We start from the raw sequence: 21,284 nt of genomic DNA on the forward strand, positions 1-21,284 counted from the left end.
ATTTGTTTCTTTCATTGTCTGTGTACGCTGGGTTCACACATTATATTTATCAACTTTCTTTTATTTGGCTTACTTAATGCACCTTTATTGCTTATGCCATCTTTGATGGTAAGTATTGTTTCCATTGGTTTATCGTTCATCTGGGATTTGAACCACAAACCTATAGCATTCCAGCTCAGCGCGCTACCATTGCGCCATGACTATCCTTACAAAAATTAGTTTAGATTTTGATGCGTATATTAAAATAAGTTCGTCATTAGGTTATTATGGAATGCCTATCATGGTAATGACAAATTATAGATGGCATAATAGCAAAGCTACTGATTAGCATGATAGAATACTTGGGTTCGATCCCCATACCAGTCAATTAAACAACTAAATAAATAAATGCAAAAAATAAATAATGTTACAAAGTATTTTATTTTCCCTCCTTCCACCCACAAATCCACCACTATACATATTCCACATAATACAACATACAATATATACAAATACACTTAACTAACACGTTGGCTGCCACGCCACTACTATCTACTATAGCTACATCGCTATCTAAAGGATAGCGACCAAGGGGGACTGAGGACAGTCCGGGCTGAAACGGCGATGAGACCTTTACGGAAATGCACATCCCAGGTCTACATCGCCGTCTCGAACAAGGGATTCCCTATGGTGCATTGCCTATGGGCCATTCGGCCAATCTTGGGCAGTGGCGCTGGTCCACCCCATGGCAGATAGCCATGGAGCAGAACAGCGCGGCCCGTCCCTGTCAAGCTACAAAAAAAAGGGGATAAAAGGTGGGTGGCAGCCAACGGGTTAGTTAACAATAAACATTGCAAAACACACACAATACCAAAACGACGAGGCGAAGACGCGGCGACCACGAAGCGAAGACGGGAGGGTGGGCGAGGCGAAGAAGGGATGACCGGCGAGGCGTAGACGGGACGACGAGCGGGGCAAAGACGCGGCGACTGGCGAGGCGAAGACGCGGCGACTGGAGAGGCGAAGACGCGGCGACTGGAGAGGCGAAGACGCGGCGACTGGCGAGGCGAAGACGCGGCGACTGGCGAGGCGAAGACGCGGCGACTGGCGAGGCGAAGACGCGGCGACTGGCGAGGCGAAGACGCGGCGACTGGCGAGGCGAAGACGCGGCGACTGGCGAGGCGAAGACGCGGCGACTGGCGAGGCGAAGACGCGGCGACTGGCGAGGCGAAGACGCGGCGACTGGCGAGGCGACGGGCGAGGTGAAGACGGGCGTGGAGAAGAGGAAGAAGGCTTTGTTCTGTATCGTAAATGTAAAGAAAAAGAATTACTTAGTGTGAAATATAAGATTGCTGATGTAGCCAAATGTATGTAAGCAATTTGACTTACTTCTGTTGTCCAATGGCTAGAAATACTGTAGGGCCAGCAAATAGGCAGCAGACGGCAAAGAGTTGGCAGTCCTATGGTTGAATATTGAATTTATAAAACAAACAAACTATACTAGGTATGAGAAAAGTTTACCAATACCAATATAAATTGTGTTGAGGTACATGTCTTTGTCTGTTGGTAGGCTAAGTAGAGTATACAACTACCGAAATGGCTGTGGTTACAGTTGGCACTGCAGCATAAGACGAATTTGGTGCACCTGTTAGATTACAATTGACAGGAGACCATGAGCGGTTAAAGATTAGAAGAATAATATTATGGTATTCCTACCCATAGGATTTGCATCTTTGGTGACATTCCTCAACGGGAAGTATCCTTTACAAATGAAGTTTCATGAGCTAAACCTTAAAAGCAAATCTGCCAGTGAGATTCTGATAACAAAACATAAGTCTTATACCTCTCAATGAGCACCAGAATAGTTTGATGAATGCAACATAATGGGTTGCGAATAGTTTTTTGGTTTGACAGCTGACATAGGTGATTACAAGACATGTAACATAAAAACCAAGCATTTTGTGGGCTTTACTTGCAAAACACACTCTAGGATGAAAACACACAGAACCACCATTAGATTTTCTTGAACTTTCCCTTGGAATACGACATACTTCACAAAAACTTTCGAACACAGGTTTCACTACTCCCAGTCACCAAGTAAGCAGTGGCACAGCAGCGTCATCTTGTTTTCCAATTACTAACCGTAATATTCGTAAAAATTGAAAATCTTGTTTTTTCGAGACGGGAACGGCACTGATGTGAACTCTTGTAACAAACTTCTTGAGCGTGAATCGAGCGTGAATGGCAAATATGGGGGGCCACCCCCCCCCCCATATTTGTATCATTTCAATTTTATTTAAACAAATGCAGCGACCAAAATCATGAACAGCATTTTTATAATATAGCGATTTAACATGTTTTTGAGCCCGGTTTTTTCAGTCTTTTATTTATTTATCCAAAAACCTAGATATTTCTAGGAAATACATAATTTGGGTTCACAATTCAACAAGAAGCTTGATTGCACTTCACATCTAGAAATTTCATAACTTCACACATCTCTGGATTTCAAGCTATTAAACATTAATGCTGTCTGACAATACAATTTTCTTTCTTGAACACCTGCAATATTATTTCGGCCATATGTTTCACGGAAAAAATTCTCCACTGAGACAAGGACGTCGATTGAGCGTTGTCGTGTGCCTATTTCAATTAAATGGATTACACCTTCATTTTTCTGCTCCGAATACATCATTTTTGCCTGGAATTTTGTTTTGAATGGTATAGTTAGAATACATTGCATTGTGTTCATTAGCTTTGATCACTTACTTTTTGTCATACGTTCTTTAATTGCGTGAGGCTGTGAAATCGTCGACAGGCGATATCTGAATGAGGAAGTCAGCAAAGAGCTTGCAGACTCTTGAATAAACTCAAAACTATAAAAATCTAAAGATACCCTGAAATCAAATTGTAAAGAAAATTAATTTTGTTTTCCAGCACTTCAATTATTCACTGGGAATTACGATTATATCGAATGCAAAATATTAATAGCTCACAGTAAAATGAACAGCTAAATGAATCTAAGCAGCTTTACACTATCCAATTATAACGCAGACTGGAGTTTTAACAAAAATAAGGAAAACAATTAATTACGCAAAAAAAGTTAATCAGTACCGGTCCATCTATCAGCCACAGAATAACAGAAATGTGATTCAGCCTAATCTAGAAAGCAAAACATTTTTTTGTTTTGTTATTGAAGAATGTATGTGTTCACTACAAACAAAAATGAGTAGTTGAAATATCTACCATAAAATGCCTCTTTGAATGGCTGATCCTCTGTCATATAATGTCCTTCCAAAAAGTTATCAAACAGTTAAATTGTGTGTCATTGGTTGGCTGCTCTATGTGCTAATGAAAAAAATGTTGGGTAAACCCATTCAAAAATTCAACGTTAGACATATACTTCTTCTTAACCTCCTGATTTGATCATCCTTGAAAATGGACTGCTGGACAGATTAGGAAGCATCCGTAACATTACATTAGCAACACAGTTTTACCCGGGAAATCCTAAACGAGAGAAAAAGAACAATTAAGCTGTGTTGCATTTTACTAATAAAAAAGAGTGAAATATTTTGATAGTACATCAAGTTTTATCCTACAGCTGATTAATGGTGAGAAGACAAATGTAATCATCACCCTTGGGGTAGACATTTTCCGAAGTCCTGTTCGCCATGTCCCTGCTTTCTTTCAGCAGCATTCCTCCTAAAATGGCAAATGTTTGATTAACGTTAGAAAATTAGCTAACTCTGTAGAAATGCATTACCATGTGTAACATACTTGATGACGATGGAGAATCCTTGTTCCATCATGCAATAAGAAGCTATATGGCAGTTGCCGGAAAGCCTGGATGGAAAAATCTATTCATTAGATTGATATTGATGGAATTTTATTGTACCATTTGCCTTTCAATTTATTCATTCGATGCATGTTTATGGGATTTTATCGTACCATTTGCCTGTCAAGCATTTCCTACTGCATAGGTGTTCGGGAATAATCACGGCTGTACGAACTTTGTGCTACAACTTGAATATGGCTCGTTGTTGTATCTGCTGAGGGCTTACATTCCCGAAGCTGACTCTTGCTCACAGTTGGGTAAATCTATTAGATGGATTAGAATTTTCATTGATGTGACATAAAGGATGTCATCTAAAATAACGGATGAGACGGCACTATATTATGTTGACTTTCTAGACTGCTTCTGCCACGGACAAATCACACCGGCACGCACGACAGATCGTCAGCTGTTGGTAGTGTAGGTAGATATAGTCATAATTAGTTAACCGATCCACATCTGCCATATTGCGAAATCATCGCCCTTCGCTTTACAGACGTATGAAAAGAAATCGTGAAAACTATGGCAATATGGCAACCCGTTTTACCCAAATATTTCTGCTGCATCGCGCTAGCAATGTATCAAATATTCGGTGTATTTAAAAAACGATTAACTTAATGAAAAAAACAGCAATTTTCCCGGAATCAGCATTTAATTTTGAGTATATCTTGTAATATTCAACCAATGCCGATGAGTGCCAGTTTTTGCAGAAATTTTTTTTAAGCCCGACTAAATAAGCCCGACTTTTCTTATTTTTTCGTTTTCTACGTTTAATTAAAAAACCATAAGACCAATTGAATAATAAATTTGATTTCCATGATAAGCATTCAATTCTGAATCGAAATCATGTGTTTTAAGCGAAATTTAAAATTTAGCCAAAAATGAAAAAGTGCAAAGGCTATATAGCTTTACTACTTTTGTCAAAATCGGCGAAAAAATGACATCTCTTGGAATTCGATGAAAAACACTCGGTATAATCAAAATTAATTAACGCTGATTCAGAAAAAGTCATTCATCTTCTTGTCAAGTTAGCCGTTTTTGAATTACATCGAATATTCGTGCAAAAATAAAACAAGTCGGGTTTAAAATTTTTTCTACAAAAACCGGCATTCATCGGAATCGTTTGAACATTTTAGGGTATACTCAAAATTGACTGCTGATTTCGACAAAAATGTCAATTTTTTCATTACGTCAACCGTTTTGGAAATACACCGAATATTTCTGCTGCATCGCGCTAGTGCTGTAGCATACTGGCGCGCTAGCATTGTGTCAAATATTCAGTTCACGTAGTCTTCCATACAATGCAATACTTTCAGATTCTTCAAAAATAGATCCGTTTTAAACTGATAATTATGCTTAATTACTACATAATTGAACCTTCTTCTATATTATTCTCTTCTATCTATTTTTGGAGACTCTGGTTTTTATACGGCTAGAATATGTAAACTCGTCATTAGATGCAATGCCATGCTAAACAAAAATAGTCTACGAAGTAGTCTTTTTGTTTCAATGCAGTTCTGAGAGCATTTGAAGAAAACAAAAATCTAGTTAACTACTTTTGAATTTTTGCAAATTAAAGAGTTTACAACCTCATGTCTAAACTCTAAAGCTTAGCTATAATAAATAACAGGCCACACAATGAGGCATGGCTGCCATGTCAAAAGGAGATCTCAGATCAGTGAATGATTGAATTATCAACTTATCATTTATGCAAAATGCAAGCAGCTTCAGATGAAATTTGTCCTATTTATTGCTAACTGCAAAATCAAAAATGAAAAAAAAGCAAATCAAAATCCAGCATTTAAAACACCCAGAAGCAATGTTTTTATAATTAAACTAAACGTATGGGAGATGGACCAAAATAAATAAAGTTGATTGGAAGATCTTTGTTGCTAGAACTGAAATTTGGAATTAGTTGATGTTATACCAAAAGTATGAAAACTAGTTTGAATTTCGTACGTATCGTACATTTAAATCACATACACAGGGACAAAAAAGAGAGAGCAGCGGACGAGAAAAAACAAACAAATGAAAAACAAATACTAAGTTATTCAAGTTACTATGACAGCTCTATTACTATACAATTTCACAAGTCACCTTAAGGCATTAAAATACTTGGTGTATGCAGTTAGTGTATAGCATCACCAAAGCATTAAACAAGTAACTAATTGCACCTGAAACTCCACTGGCCAGATGGCAGGTCGTATACTTGTGCACATGTGATTTTTCCCATGTTAGCTACTTACACATTTAGTGTCACTGTCTTTTAATACATGAATCAAGAGGAAATGAGTTTACAAGAGAGGAAGCTTAACCATAGAATCATTACCAGGATGTGTGGAAGTGAAATTATCAATATCACAGCTGCTATAACTTTTAGAATACTTAACTTTTGCACAAAACATTCTCCAATTCATTTTTTTTCTTTTCCTGACCTATATCAAGAAAATTCAAAACAAATAAATGTAGAAAACTTCTGCTTGTGAAAGTAAACATGTACCTGTAACATTGATTGAAGGCCAATAATTCCTTATTGGCTTCCACACACCATTCCAGAACATAACCAATGGTAGTAACTTGAAAAATATCTTGCATCTGTTTTAAATGTTCGTATCTCTCTGGTAAACCTAAAATCTCTTGCTAATGAATAATAAAATTATGAACAAAATCACCACGAAGGTATTTGCCTATTGTTTCGTTGAAAACTCGTTGAAAAATATGCTAAGTTGTCTGCTAACCACACGCATCAGACTTCAGATCAGGCTTGCAGCGCCATCTATTGGATTCAGGTTATGCTTGCGACCGCCATCTATTGGATTTCATTTAGCTAGCAACGCCATCTATTGGACTTTAGTCAGACTTGTATTCAACCAGGCTTACAACGCCATCTAGTTAGTGCTTAGAAATAAAAATCAACGTCATCTAGTGCTAAGAAATAATACTGTTCGCGGTTGGATTAGCAACCACACAACGCCATCTGTTATCGAGATTCATTCATTTAGACTTTCAACTACATGCAGACAATTTATGGCCATCTAACGTTGATAAAACCAACCATAAGAATTTTATCAAGAAAGATTAACGTTAACAGATAATGGTGATTAAGTTTCTATAATGGTTTACTTACCGAATCGGTATATGAAGTAATTTTGCCGCAAGGTGGTCCCCTAAGTAGCAGCGGCACAATGACTTCCTTTAGCCTTTTCTTGGAATCAAATCAAATTTTAGAAACAAACAATGTTCAAGCAATCTATGTGGGTACCTTAGTGTCTGTCAAATGTAAGGAAGGCTTAGTAACTGTAGTAGCAAATTTCTTTTTACAGGCTCACCACCTAAACATCATTGAAATAGTTTATTAAACACAGTAATATGGGGAGAAGTTGAGGAAGTTCTCCTCAACAAGAGTCACACTTTTTGCAGCTTTCTAAACATCTGAATGCATTAATTTACCACAAGGTGGGTATTATGGGGTCAATTTTTTTTTATTTCCTCATTTTTTTTCTTTCTGCCTCTGCTCTCCCAACCTGTTCCTATTTATTCAGTTTGTATTTGACTGTCAAGCTAGAATTCCTTTACCAACGTTTCTGCTGCCATTAAAATTGTTTACTATAACAGCAAATGCCAAAACAATCAATATTTGCTGAACAGAAAAGCTTACTGATGAAGCCAATCTCAGAAGTATCTACAGGAACCAAACGAAATAAATTATAATAACAAAATATATAAATTTTCACTCTACACACATAAGAACCTATGCAATCTCCATGGTATCATTCCCCACAGCAGTCACAGACACTATTGGACTGTATTAAATATTTTGTTATTAAGAAGCAATTAATAAGGTTTTCAAATACTTGCATAATAAGTTTACAGACATCTGAGCTGTTCCATGCGCAGCTCTTCCTCGGTATTACTGAACTATGAACTTACAGTCCAAATATGGACTCCGCTAGAGTGCTTTGCCTGACAGGTTTAACGCCATCTGGCGAAATCCATAGTTTCCGGGGGAAGTGTATATTTTAGAAGCCGCTTTACCAGGCTATGCTCGTTTTGTTTCATCATTAAGATGATTTTGGATTACTGCTAATGTAACTGCTTTGCTTGGCTATATACTCTAAATATAAATAAATATATAAATATACTCTTTCTACTTGAAATTATAAAGGAATTACTGAATATTGATACAACTTCACGTCACTGTAGAAACTTTACTGTAAAGGCAGAATCATTTGATTTACGCTTACCGACATTCCCAGAGTGGTGGATGAAAAGCTTTCTAAACGATAAAGCATAACGGTAACGTTTGTTCCCAAATCTCTTGCGTTAACTAAAATGGAAAAACGAAAAATTCGTTCAAGGATTCTTCAATGTGATAGATGTTCAGTATCAATGGTCACCAAAAAAACTTACAGATGACGCTAATCTCAGAAAAAATCTATGAAAGGTCAAAGGAAATAAATTATAATAAAAAATTATATGTTTTCCTTCTACACAAATAATTACCTATGCAATCTCCATGGTGTTATTCCCCACAGAAGTTGCAGCCACTATTTGAATGTATTAAATACATTGCTATCTAAGAAGCAATAATAGAGCGGACTTCTTATTACTTCCTGAGTAATCCATCAATATTTCTACGTGTATGCCTTTTCTCTCCTTCCTAAATAAGCTTATTAGCATTTGCAACTAGGCAAATAAGCTATCAACACTATTGTTTTTTATCACTTACCATCTCTAATATTAATGAAAACAAATGTCACATTAACATTATTCTGCCATTGTTTCAATTTTTCTGTTATTCTTATCATTCTGTAAGAAAATAACTTGCAATTATATACAAGAATTCTATTATACCAATCCCCAGAACGTTAGTTGGTTATTTAATTGCCAAACGGTTTTTGAATACCAAGCAGGCATGCTGCAAGGTCTCATTTTCTTTTTTGATACAGAGTTATTAGTGTTATTACATCCATGTGCTGTGCTTGATCCATGCATTGCTGGAAACAGATAATAGTAACTATGTCACTCAATGGAATACCTTCATTTATGACTAATTATCTTGTGATTACCCATTTTCTTTAAGAGGACCAAGCATTTTACAGCAATAATTTCAGAAGCATTGTCAAATGGAAGCACGCCAGTAGCAAGTTATCGAGCATGTCCCAGATAGACTAAATGTTTGCATTTTCAGGCTTCCGATGTTTTGAAAAATGATGAATCTAAATAAATAAAACCATGATTAAAATTAAAAGTAGGGTAATATTTCTTCAAAGTAAAATATAAAAAATCGAGTATAGTGAATTTAAACCAGGCTTAAAACTCAACCAGTGCATTCAATTCACACCATCCACGAATGATGTAACACTGCCCACCTATTAAGGCCATTTATGAATAATAAGAATCTACAACAGTAACGCCATCTATGAGTAAAATATACATTCTTCTGCCGCCTTCTGTGAATGGTGTAAGACATGCATTCTGAGAGATGTATGTCTCTCGGAATAATATAAGAAGGCTATTTAACCTTCCCACCTTTTAATTTTGCGTAAATTTTCCATTTAGATGACAATACATTATTCCGATTCAGAATTGAACGGGAATCCCGAACTTTTGGTTATTTTGATGTTGGGCGTGTACTTTTTAAAAATAAATAATTAAAAGCTGAAGATCAAGCGCGAACTTAGATTTAAGCTTACATCAGTACATTGCAAAGAAATTATTTATTTATTCTTATTTGCAAAGAAGCAACCGATTAAATTTCGCAACACGTGACGATAAAAACTACTTCCACTCACAAGTCTAACTAAAAAAAAAAAAATTAAAGTAAGATAAGTAAATCAATAAGTAGTTGCTGTTCCCGTTGAAAGAGTTTTTCATGATTACTGTCCACAAACTGTACGACTAACTGTAATTAACAAAAGGAAAGTAAAAGAAAACCTAATGACTTCTATAGATGTTTTGCCTTACGGGTTCCACCGACGACAAGACTGTCACGCAGCAGGAAAACAAGCAAGCAAAGACGAAGATTACAGTAACTCATAATATACCAAGGATTTTGGGATTGTGCCCAGCATTATTGCCAAACGAAGCAATATTGTGTTTGTATACACACGTGTCCTTATTAAAGGACAAAATCTGTGACGAAGGGGTCATCGTTTCTCTTATTTCGGGCTTCATTTTCTCTGTATGTTTCTCTTATATATTACTATATTTTTTCATCCTCTTCGTCATTGCTGATTAAAGAAGAACACGTACGTCTAGTCGTTTGGCCATGTCAGCGACTTAGTCGACGTTGCATCTAAGGACAGCACCATCCCATTCAAGAAAAAAAAAAGGAAACAGCAAACGGATGATTTAGAAACTACTCTAAAACGGCATATACAAAAGCTGTTTGTTCAACTAAATATATAAACACATGTCCAACATAATCCGACAGCGACTTGCTTCGGCTGCTGTTCTCCTTTTCTTTTTCTTTTTTTTTTGTTTATAGGACGGTGCAAATGTCGGTGTCGTTCGACACGCCTCCGCCACAGCAAAGCTCTTTACATAAACCAGAGAGGTCTCTATAGAGCCTGATATAGAAAGAGGTGACATGGCAGGCCGTCAAAGAGCCCCTTCTTTTAAGGGCATCCGCACAATGTACTCGACGTGAAAATGAAAAAAAAAAAAAAAGAAATATATATGAGAATAGCTTTTTTTTTCCCCCTTTAAACACAAGAGAGGCAACAACTTTTTTGCACTCTATTGATCTAGCTCGTGAGTGAGAGGGAGAAAGGCAAGAGACGCAAATTTACTGGCTGTCTGTCACGAAGGCCCAAATACGGTACAAGAGGATGTGTTGGCGCAAACAGCACAACAGCAGGCTCGGATTGTAAAAGGCGATAGAAGAAAAGCCAGTCAGCAGCAGTAAGACGAGAACGAAAGAACAGGAAAGGGGGAGGAAAAGAAAAAAAAAAAGCTGGGATTGCACTCAAAGGATTGACACGGTAAGATGATATCGTCATAGAAACGACGTAAAAGACGACGAAGCTTCTTGCCGGCTGTCTCTAGCGGATCATGTGATTCCAGCGTAAATATCCCCCGTTGGTTGGACTGTTGCGTGCTTTGTCCGCTTCTTGTGCGGCCATTGCGTTTGGCTATTGCCATCGATTGCTGATGTAACAAGCCAAATCGAACGATAGTAACAAAAGCGATGTGTGTGTGTGTGTTACTCGTCGTGTACCATGTATAGTCGACAGCACTTACTTGATGTATGCCATCAGCCAGAAAGGCACAACGAATTGCCATGCAATTAAAAGATTTGTTCTCCTCTTCTTTTTATGTTTCTCTCTCTGTCTCTGTTTTCGGATGGGAGTTGTTTTGTTTGCACCGTAAATTCGCCAAGCAAGAGTTGGCTTATACACGCCAACTTGCACCTGGCACCCACCCGTGTGGTACAGTCTGCTTTAATTAAGGACGTCAATCGACTCGGCAATGCTTAGCGGTCGGGCCCTCCACAACATACAACTTGGATGTCTTCCTATACGTTGGAGTTCTCCTCGTTATTTTTACGCTTGTGTATCTATACAACCGCAGATCGATTAGCGAAACGTAAACGCTATATGCCACAAAACTTGTATATTTCTTTTCATATTTTTTTTTAAGAAGGGCAAAGCAGGAAAGACATAAAACATAATAAAAAAAAAAAAGTTAGGCTATTATCAAACTCAATTCCTTTTTTTTTAAGTAGGCCATAATACGTAATAGTAAAGTACTATAGAACATACCGCTAGGGAAATGGCTTTACAAGTCGATTGACAATGAAAGAAAAAACATAAGCTGCTGCAATTTCGCCAAACGATTCCGAGGAATTCAATCAACGAATGGCGAACGAGAAGAAAACGTCAATCACTGGGCCTTCTTATATACGTTCTGAGGCAAAGTATGACGTCACGGGCCGAGTGATAGTACAAAGATTGGGCCCATTGAGAGTGAACATCTGATCTTTTCCATAACTTTTTAGCGCACTCTATTTTCCATGTGCATTATAAATATGACAGCATAGCCAAAGAGGACATGTGGGAAATGGTGGGACGACCGGACTTGCGATCGATAGGTGACTCGCCTCCAAAGGCAATCAATTCTTTTTCCCGTCTCCCATTCTAATGACAATGTATTTAGGCGCATAATGAAAAAGACAACCGAGATTATAATCTTACCAAAACTCCCTGTGTGATTATGTATGGGAAATCGCTTCTGATTGGCTATTTTTCGTTCTTGTTCCCAACTAATCTATTGGTTCTCGAATTCCCGAAGAGAGGTCCCAATCTTATTATCATTATTATGTCCTTTCCGAGAATAGCAGATTGATATAACAGATTCTAATGAATTGCATTCCCTCTAAACTATTTGATTTTCTTCCCCCCCCCCTTTTTTTTTTTCTTAAAGTCTCTTATATACCACCAGATATTGGATCCCGACTGGAAAATGGAGCGTACTGTACGTCGATCGAGCAACGACGTTTGACGTACTCAATAGCGACACTCGTCGTGGAACATCAGACAATTGTGCTCGTCTTTAGAATAAACGATAAATCCAAAAGCTTTTCACGTATAGAGACGGAGAGACGAAGCGTTTCTCTTTTGTTGTATCCAAACGGGGGGGGGGGGGGGGATGTCGCGAACAACACGCCCACCGGCGGGATTGAGAGGACGTGCACAAAGCGTCCAACCCGCAACAGATTCTGATGTCTCGAGTTGCCTTCTCGGATGGAGCATAGCGCTCACACAAAATACGCGTCCTTTCCTATACAAATGTGGGCGCACTGACGCGTCTTTTATGTATAGATAATAATGTAGGAAAAAAAAAATGAATAAATAATAAAAAAGATGGTATATAGAATATGTTGCCGCGGTGTTGCGTTCCGAGTTTTTGCTCGTCAGACGCAGAGACTAATAGCATCAAAGGCGAGACAAGAAGCCATCGATAATGACCACGCGCTGCTGCTATTGACGCATCGCTGTCCAACCCCCATGGAAAATAAAAGAAGAAGAAGAACGCGCTTCGGTGCAACTTCTTTTCAAACTGGCCCCTCGACGTCTTTGACTTTCTCTCTCTTTCCCCCTCGCCACAAATGACCAAGGTCTCTTTCTTTGTTTACTCCTTTTCTTTTGCCCCTTCTGCTTTCATCTGGCAAAAGCCGCACGCTGTGTGTAGGCTTTGCCGCTTCGACTGCCAGTGCCAGTTCATTATCTCGTGGCAAGAACCTCACGAACCTACAACGGCAGCCCGGCAGCCCGCTTTTGTTCAAAAGTTATGAAGCAGTATTTAAAAGAAAGCTGGGGAAATGAAGATAAGGACGTCAAGTCGATTGCTTTATTGTGTATATTAGCCACTAACAAACGGTAATGGCGTGGGGCCTAAGCAAGATTCCCAATTTTCGTTCACCTTTTGTCTATGTGTGTAATTGGCTAAGCTGCTCGGCTATAACGAGCAATGTTCGTGAATGTTTTCAAAATTTGATTTGTCTTTTAGTTTTTTTAGTTTTTTTTTTTTTTTTTCCTTCACGTTTTAGCATATACTTCATCAGGCCACTTGATGCTGACTATCCTCTTGATAAAAATGGAGCTTGTCAAAGTCAGGGCTTGTTTCGGCAGAGTGGACTTTGAGGGGGACATGAGCTTCTCTTTCTTCTGTTTATTTATTTATTTATTTATTTTCTGCTAACTACAAGAACCAGACGTCCTTGTTTTGTAATTAGCATCGTTTTCGAGCGTCTAATATAATTAGATGGACCATCTATACGTACTCGCTGTATGTTCTATAGAGTAAAAACAGCTAGTCGCTAATGAAGCACTTCTTGATGAACGACTGATGTTATATGAACATCATTACAATATCGTCTCGTTCCAGCAAACTTTGAGGGTTTTTTTTTTTTATTTTCTATGTTTGCAAAGGTCCGTCTATCCACATCGAATGGTTTGCTATTTATTGATTAGATTTATTTTTGTCTTTCATCCATTTAGTTTTCTTGTTTCTTTTTTTCTGTATTCAACCCTAACGAAGATGAAACGAGTTTGAGTTAAAAACAAAAAAAAAAAAAAAGAAAAACAAAATGGGAGTGTCCCAATAAATAAACTGAATGGGGACAGCATCCGGTAACAAGCATGTCGTTTTTCGTCTATTAGGTAGCGATTGTTGAGTATAGTCACAATCCCCCCTTTTTTTTTTTTTCCTTCTCTCGCTGGCCACAAGTCTCTTATTTCTTTACCCGTCTTTCCGGTACAGCCATCCTCCTACATCCGTTCCTTTTTATTTTTACGGAAGAAGCAAAAGCTTGCTACCGCTTTTGACTCCATTTTTTTGTTCATAGCATTTATCAAGGGAAATTGGAACAAGCTTTCGCTAGGACAAAAAGATCAAACATCCACGGCAAAGTGATTCGATATCTTCGGTCGCATAGAAATCCATGAAGTGGCACAAACAAGAAGCCGGTTCATTTTTTTTTTTTAGGGGATAGGAACATACAAGAAAAAAAAACTAACTAATTATTTAAAAAAAAAAAAAAAGAGAGAGAGTTGGAATGGCCTGGTTTTGCGGCGACATTGAGTTGCCCCCTTAAGTGAGAGAATTTAATTAATTGCGTGTAGGCAGTAAGCTTTTTTTTTTGAGAGGAATCGTTGCTAGGGGCAACGGCTGTGGGAGTTGCACTCTCACACCAGGTGTTGTAATGCATTTTCCTGTACTTTCTTCGTAAGTCTTAAGGGATTTTTAAAATGCCCTGTAATAAAAGTTTGGCTGAAGATCGGAGACGGGGCAGAATGAAAACTTTCGATCCAACAGCTCCAACGATATGAAAAATCGATTTAAAAAAAAGGTCGGGGGGGGGGGGGGGGTCTTTGACGACAAAGAAGAAACCAGCGAGACAGGAAGGATTTGAGAAAAAAATATAAACAGTATATAAAAAAAAAAAAAATCTCAATTGAAACTGTAGACATCATGCATATTGCATCCTATAACATATAGAGCACCGGTCTGAAAGCTTTTCCCATAAAAAAAAAGGGAGGGAAAGAAAAGGATGACACAACTAGTATATATAGGTATTTGATGATTACAATATATAGTGTCCTTGTTTCTTTTCGTCTGATTCCACCCACTTTCAATGAATTTCGCTAGAAATGTTGGAAATGTCGATAACACATCGGAATGAGAAACGAAGATTTCTGTTTTGATTTTTTTTTTTTTTTTTTTTGCTTCGAGGAAACATCGGCGCAGGCGTCCTTCCCTCAACAATGTAAGGCAGCTGATACATCCGGCGTAGTGGTGTCGTACGTGAGTCACTCACGCTCACGAAGCGCATCTCACTCGCCGGCTGACTTTCGCTTACGGAGCATCCGTTTTGAACATTAACCACGTTTCCTTCTCTCTTCTTCTTTTTCTTTATAAAAAATACGCCATCGTCCACACCGTCCATTTAGCGAGAGTGTGTCTGGTGTGCGAGTGTGTGTGTGTGTGTGTGTTCATCGCACAGTGGCGTGCCGTGGCTTCCAGTAGCGCCCACACGGCAACGTCTTCCGCCACAGCTGCTCATCGTACAATATTACACGACAGCCACTCCTATTATATTCCCTCCGTCATCCGTAATTCGATTTGAAAGCCACCAGCGTCGTGCCCCATCAGGACTTCCCTTTTACCGTTCAAGAGCAAGACGGGACTTTATATTTTTCTTCTTTTTTTTTTTTGAAAGCCACCACACTGCCAACAACATGTCAGCAGGGAGCAATTCCAATTTCCTTTGGATACTCAAATCGTCGCTCTTTTTCAGTACGTCCAAGAAACTTTTTGCCAGTTTCGCTGGGCACATCACCAGCAGCGCATCGCACCAATCACGTAACTATGGCTTTCCTTATTTTTTAGATGTCAATGTCGATGGAATATTTGCTTTAAAAAAAAAAAAAATAGGCATAAGCGTAAGGGTTGATTTATGAATAGGAGCTCGTTTAATGCAAAGTCTGGGATTAATGGTCGGTGCTTATAACTCTCATGTTTGCATCGAAATAGACACGGTGAAATGATTTTTTTTTTTTTTTTATTATTATTATTGCAAATGTGTGTGTGTGTGTGAGGGATGTGCGTGGAAATCGATTATCAATGGCGGGACGAGTTTGTATCTAGGCAACGGGTGCCATTACTTGCGCGATGTGAAAGGAGATTCATTTTAATGTCTAGCCATCTGTATAAATGAACAGATTGGATTGCCCTGCGCAGCGTGAAAATAAAAAAAGAAACTTGCGACGGGGGCGCCAACCATTTTTCGGGTGAAAATCGGATGATCCGTCGCTTTCCCGACACGCATGGACGCATCCTCCTTCAAAAATCCGCACGTTGAAAGACCTTTAAAAAACAACTTTGTTCTCAACTGAAATTTTAAGCGAAAGGAATCGCATCGGTAGTTTTAAAAAATAAATAAAAAACAACAACATCGAAAACTTAACACTAAGCTACGAATAGAACGTTAAAAACGAAAGGAAAATCTTAACGGCTGAATTATGCAAAACATCCCACTGAAAGGAACGCAATCACGAAGTTAAAAAAACAAACAAAACAAACATGATCTCGCCGAATCCCCGTCTCGACATCTGCCCGCTAGATTCGGGCCCTGCAAATTAAAAAGCAAGTTAGAACAACGATGCGAATGAAGGGGGTACCAAGTTTTTCGCCGCGTCTCTCGACGTTGCATGTTTGTGCGCCGTAGCGCTAAATAATTGACTCGCTTTGCTTCCTTACATTTCGGCAAAAGGCAACGGACACGTTTTGTGTACGTAGATAGGAAGAAAGGCGGATAACAAACGGGCACAACTTTGGCAGCCAACTTGATTTTTTAAATAGCATGCGAACGCTGAATAAAAAGCGAGCGACATTTGTTTTCTTCAAACTGACTAATGAATATTGCTGAACATTCAAAAGACAAAGGCAATTGATTTTTTTTTTAAAGAGCAAATATTTTCAACTGTTACCTGGGCTCTTGTATAATAGGCCACTTTGATTGGCTTCTTCGCCTTTCCTTGCTCTTCCCATTTGTTTATACGCCAAGTTCGCCCCTCCGTCTGAAACAGAAAAGCGCAACTTCAAAGGGCTTCCAGCATTCACTATTTGATGAGTCCGGGAAAAGTATTTTCCAACTTCTGATCGCACTTTGATTCAGCAAAGTTTTTTTTTTTTTCTTTTCCAAACGATCCTTTGGAAAAATCTCGTTCTACGCAAACGAGAAAAAGCGGTGGCCTATTATTTGTTTTATTCACCGACATCTAACCTCTTTTTTTGCCTTTATTTGATCTGAAAAAAAAAATTAATAATGGGTTCCAATCAATGAAATGGAAGCATCCGTGGGTGTGGTGTCAAACCCTCTGCGCATTGGCTCATCCTCAAAAAAAAAAAAAGCGTTGAGGTTCACGCTGTACGACCGTTAGGAATCGTGACAATATTTAGACCTGGAGAGGTCCTCAAAAGCCTAGGGGTTAGGGGGGGGGGGGTCAAGTAGACGTTGAATAAAATCAATGTATTCATCGATTCGAGTGTCACATTTTTCTATTCCACCTCTACTGTGAAAATGCGACGTTTAAAAAAAAAAAATTGAAAAATACAAATGGCTTTTCATACGCTGTTTCGACAGCACGAAAATTGGTGCGCCCTCCTGAAGATTTCCCATGTGTCTCAAAAAAATAAAATAAAATAAGCAACAATAAAATATAAAAAAAAAAAACAAAAAAAAACCTGCCATTGATTGTCAGAATACACGGGAGGCTTGGGTGTAGACCGAGAGGACGTACACACATAAAGGGCGTTGAATCGATGGCACACAAAGGAACACAGATTGAACGCGTGCGTGCCATCTGTGTGTGTGTATGTACCCCTGCACGACGAACAAAACAATATACGCAATTCTCCTACATGTATTTTTCGTTTTTCTTTTGTTTTTATCTTTCTTCCTTGACGGCTGACTTCTTCATCTTCTTCTGCGTCCGTGTCATGATGGATGGTGGAACGCTCGGTCCACCCTCGGCTATGGGGAAACGTCGCGGAATGGAACAGTTTCGGGCAAACCGAATCGATGTGAATACGAGCAACTATCGGCCGTTGAAGGCAACAACAACCGGACGGACAGGCATAAGAAAAATGGCAAAAATAAAAACGAACGTCACCGTCGTTTCGGATCTATTGACAACGAAGGCAACGAAGACGACGACGACAGCAGTTCCAGCAGCCAAGAGGATGAGGATTCCGGTAATCAAAGCGAATACGCTTCTTTTCCCCCCATCAACCTTCCCTTTTGTTGTGTGTGTGTGTTGTCGTTGCTCGTCATTTTGACACGCGCTAATAGAATCGAGATGTGTTCAACTTTGTAGCGTTCCACAATGGTCTTTTCTCTTTTTCCATATGGGGATGATTTTCTTCTGTGTTGTGCCAGATGAAGACGACGATGAGGAAATCGACAGGTTAACGTGCTGGGTCTGCGAGCGGGCATTTAGGTACATGCGAAGAACATAACAATAATATTGCAATGATTGTATCGTGACGTTTCTAGTTCGACGCGCATCCTGGAACGGCACAAAATACGAGAACGTCATTTCGGGTGAGTTTTATTGTTGTCGGCCATTTTTTTTTTTTTTTTCTCTTGGGTCTACTCCACCCATAGAGAAATGGCATAACCCTTTTTGGTTGTGATGAATTTGTACGCTTTTATTATGATTTATTTTTGTGCGAATGCGTAGTCCGGTCACACACCTTTAGTTCTATCTCGATAACCCCACCCGCACCCCCTTCCCACCTCGCCCATTAATGATGCAGAGATCGATGATGGGATTGCGAGTAGTGTGGCACTATATTCTGATGAACGTATACTTAAAACTGGGGCGCAACACGGCCAACAAAGTCGAGTCTCTTTTTGCCTAAATGCATTTCCCTATATCCACTAGTCATTTGCAAAACTCTGAGCCAGCGGGCCACGCCCGCCCCACCCTTTTTTTTTGTTTGCCGAATGCAGTCCATGCATACCACACAGCCGTTATATATATATATACGGTATATATGTATATTCCTGGGATTTCTTAAAATCTAAAAAAAAAATTCCGCAATGAAAAGTTCGGGCAAATTAAGAGTTTCCACCGCAATCCTGCCCACGCTCGTCTTGATGTTATTCAAAAAAAAAAAAAAAAAAAAAGAAGAAACTTTGGCTCACTTTGGGCATGTTCAAAGACGGTCGGAGGCTTGTAATTTCATTGCACGCGTGAGCAGCACGTGTGTGTGTGTGTGCGTATCTGGCTAAGCTCCGAACGTTGCTAGGCGTCGAACGGTTGACTGATTTCTCACGTCATTCTTTTTTGGGGGGGCCCCTCCAATGTTTCTTTTCAGATTAAGTTTCCACGAAAAATTCGGAAAATGATGAAATGGAATACCCCGCTGCTACTCTCCTATGTACCATTGCCAGACCGATATATTTCAATCACCCCCCCCCCTCCCCTTTGTTTTCACGTAAAAAAAAAAAAAAAAAAAAAAAAAAAAAAAAAATGTTGCAGGTGATGGATTTCTGTTAGAAATACCACGGCATGACGCAGGATCGTTACTCAATTTCATTCACGACTTTTTCCCAGTCGACCAATCACGTTTGGCTTTGTTATTTCACCTTCAGACACTGACATCAGAGTCAGCAGTATCGAATTCATCATTCAAATATTTTTTTTTTTTTTTACAGCAAAAATAAATAAAAAAAAAAAAAACATTTTGGCCAATAATATAAAAACAGCACGCCAGTGTAGCAATTTCACCAATGTGACAAGCTAAACGCGCAGGCTCTGCCATTTGCATGTAGGCCAAGTTCGATCTTTCTCTCTCTCTCTCTTGTATATTTTTTTTTATTCGGCTGTACGAAACATTGATCCAAGAGCTCGTTGTTTTCGTTTGACGAGTGCACATCTAATGACGGATGCCTTTGGTTTCCCCTTATATTTGGTATGGATTGGCTTTGCGTGTGTGCGTCTCAGTTCAGTACATCTGTGATGTTAACACAGCCGAGCAAGAAAGCCACCTCTCTCTTTTCACATGGCATCATTCGTGAAGATGTTTTAGATCTTGGGCTTTGATTTCAACATTTCTTGTTTGCATGGTTTCATCTTTGTTGCTGCTCGAACTGCAATGACTCTCTTCTATTTTTATTTTATTATTATTATTTTTTTTTTTTTTTGGCTCTCGTTTGATCTTTGAAATTCGGTTCCGCCTTTATGTGTGCGGCGTTGCCTTCATCAACCGCGGATCATTTATATTTTGCTTTTGAAATTCATGCGGCCGTTTTTTTTTTTTTTTGGCTTCTGATCAAAGATGCGGAACGTGCGACGCCATATTCCCGACACTCATGGCTCTGGAAGCCCATCAGGAGGAGGCGGATCACTGGTCGAGCGACGAAGAAGACGACGACGATGAGGACGACAAGGACATGGACGGCCACAACTCGTCGGAGGACTCGCAGCTCGACACCGAAGACGAGATGGAACTCGATGGCAAAGATCACCAACTCAAGAAGGAACGGCTTTTCCTCATCTAATCGGTACGTTCCCGGATTGTTCGTCGCAAATATGTTCCCACACACTAAGTAGTTCTTCTTCTATCAATAAGTGGCTCCGGGTATTAACTCAAAAAGATGAATGTATATATATATATATATACAGTATAGTATTTGAATCTTTAATGGAGGGAGAGAGAAAAAGAAGATGAGATGACATTCTTAGTCAATAAAAGAGAGATATTAAAAGATGTAAGCCTATAAATCATGTGTGCATTATTCCCGTGCAGACGACATCACCATGACGACCGGAGTCGAACCATTCCTTTAGTGTTCCATCAGCACACGAGAGCAGCGGCAACAGCTTTGAATTATTTATAATATATCGAATGTACAATATTCCATATCTACTGGTCCACACCCGAAACCAAGCTATGGCCCCACAATCCCCTTCGCTTTGCATTTTCATCTCAATGTCTGTAATTCCATTCTTCGCCCCCCACCCCCCAACTCTTCAACCAGTCACTCTACCCCTTCCTCGAGCGTGTGCGTGTCCGTATCGCACGAATGTCATAAACATTTCTTACATTTTATTTTATTTTTTTTTTTTTTTGGCGACGTACTCACCAACACGCAGGCCGATTTGTTTAAAAAATGTTCCTCACCACACACACGAAAAAAGATAAAACAAGAAAGGGCACACAATAAAGAAAAAAAAAAGGGGGGGGGGGGGGGGGGAGCGGAATGATGGAAGTAGAGGCATCGTGTTTGATCAAGAGCCCTACACTCGAAACCCAACGGGTAATGGCTTGCCGTTTCTCATCTAAATACAGAGTACGTTACACACACACACACACACAGCTATTATATAGATCGAATGCAATATCTATCCCGTGAGAGGAGTGATTCGTCTTTGTGTGTGTGTGTGTGTGTTGCATCCAA

General features: G+C 39.2%; 1 protein-coding gene and 3 long non-coding RNA genes across 6 annotated transcripts; 1 reads left to right on the forward strand and 3 right to left on the reverse strand.

Annotated features, from left to right (window-relative positions):
• Positions 1 to 1,200: 1,200 nt before the first annotated feature.
• LOC130694487 (uncharacterized) lies at positions 1,201 to 1,771 on the reverse strand. Its single transcript, XR_009002049.1, has 4 exons — positions 1,696 to 1,771; positions 1,507 to 1,624; positions 1,369 to 1,439; positions 1,201 to 1,279 (listed from the first exon to the last, which is right to left on the reverse strand). It is a non-coding gene; the product is annotated as an uncharacterized LOC130694487 (long non-coding RNA).
• Positions 1,772 to 2,481: 710 nt separating this feature from the next.
• Positions 2,482 to 4,192, reverse strand: LOC130694482 (uncharacterized). The gene is made up of 8 exons (XR_009002043.2): positions 3,925 to 4,192; positions 3,740 to 3,819; positions 3,559 to 3,678; positions 3,380 to 3,483; positions 3,223 to 3,324; positions 3,091 to 3,138; positions 2,746 to 2,873; positions 2,482 to 2,677 (listed from the first exon to the last, which is right to left on the reverse strand). It is a non-coding gene; the product is annotated as an uncharacterized LOC130694482 (long non-coding RNA).
• A 3,374-nt stretch (positions 4,193 to 7,566) lies between these two features.
• On the reverse strand, positions 7,567 to 9,150 carry LOC130694481 (uncharacterized). 3 transcript variants are annotated; one of them, XR_009002040.2, is made up of 6 exons: positions 8,878 to 9,150; positions 8,538 to 8,805; positions 8,312 to 8,468; positions 8,219 to 8,243; positions 7,981 to 8,135; positions 7,567 to 7,922 (listed from the first exon to the last, which is right to left on the reverse strand). It is a non-coding gene; the product is annotated as an uncharacterized LOC130694481 (long non-coding RNA). The 3 variants fall into 3 exon arrangements; XR_009002042.2 differs by having other exon boundaries at positions 8,053 to 8,135; positions 8,312 to 8,805; XR_009420849.1 differs by having other exon boundaries at positions 8,312 to 8,805.
• A 6,018-nt stretch (positions 9,151 to 15,168) lies between these two features.
• Positions 15,169 to 21,124, forward strand: LOC132087912 (nucleolin-like). The gene is made up of 6 exons (XM_059495003.1): positions 15,169 to 15,676; positions 17,879 to 18,070; positions 18,255 to 18,315; positions 18,372 to 18,419; positions 20,162 to 20,387; positions 20,633 to 21,124. Exons 1-5 carry the CDS (start codon positions 15,553 to 15,555, stop codon positions 20,382 to 20,384), a joined length of 648 nt encoding a protein of 215 aa, XP_059350986.1. The 5' UTR covers positions 15,169 to 15,552; the 3' UTR covers positions 20,385 to 20,387; positions 20,633 to 21,124.
• Positions 21,125 to 21,284: the final 160 nt, after the last annotated feature.

Source organism: Daphnia carinata, chromosome 4 (genome assembly GCF_022539665.2).
Source record: "Daphnia carinata strain CSIRO-1 chromosome 4, CSIRO_AGI_Dcar_HiC_V3, whole genome shotgun sequence".
Classification (NCBI taxonomy): domain Eukaryota; kingdom Metazoa; phylum Arthropoda; class Branchiopoda; order Diplostraca; family Daphniidae; genus Daphnia; species Daphnia carinata.

Excerpts from the sequence above, each read along its gene's own strand:
- LOC132087912 (XM_059495003.1), top strand. The coding sequence starts at position 15,553 with ATGTCAGCAGGGAGCAATTCCAATTTCCTTTGGATACTCAAATCGTCG. Across the intron at positions 15,677-17,878 it reads CAGCGCATCGCACCAATCAC|TTTCGGGCAAACCGAATCGA; the intron begins GTAACTATGGCT and ends GGAATGGAACAG. Across the intron at positions 18,071-18,254 it reads CCAAGAGGATGAGGATTCCG|ATGAAGACGACGATGAGGAA; the intron begins GTAATCAAAGCG and ends GTGTTGTGCCAG.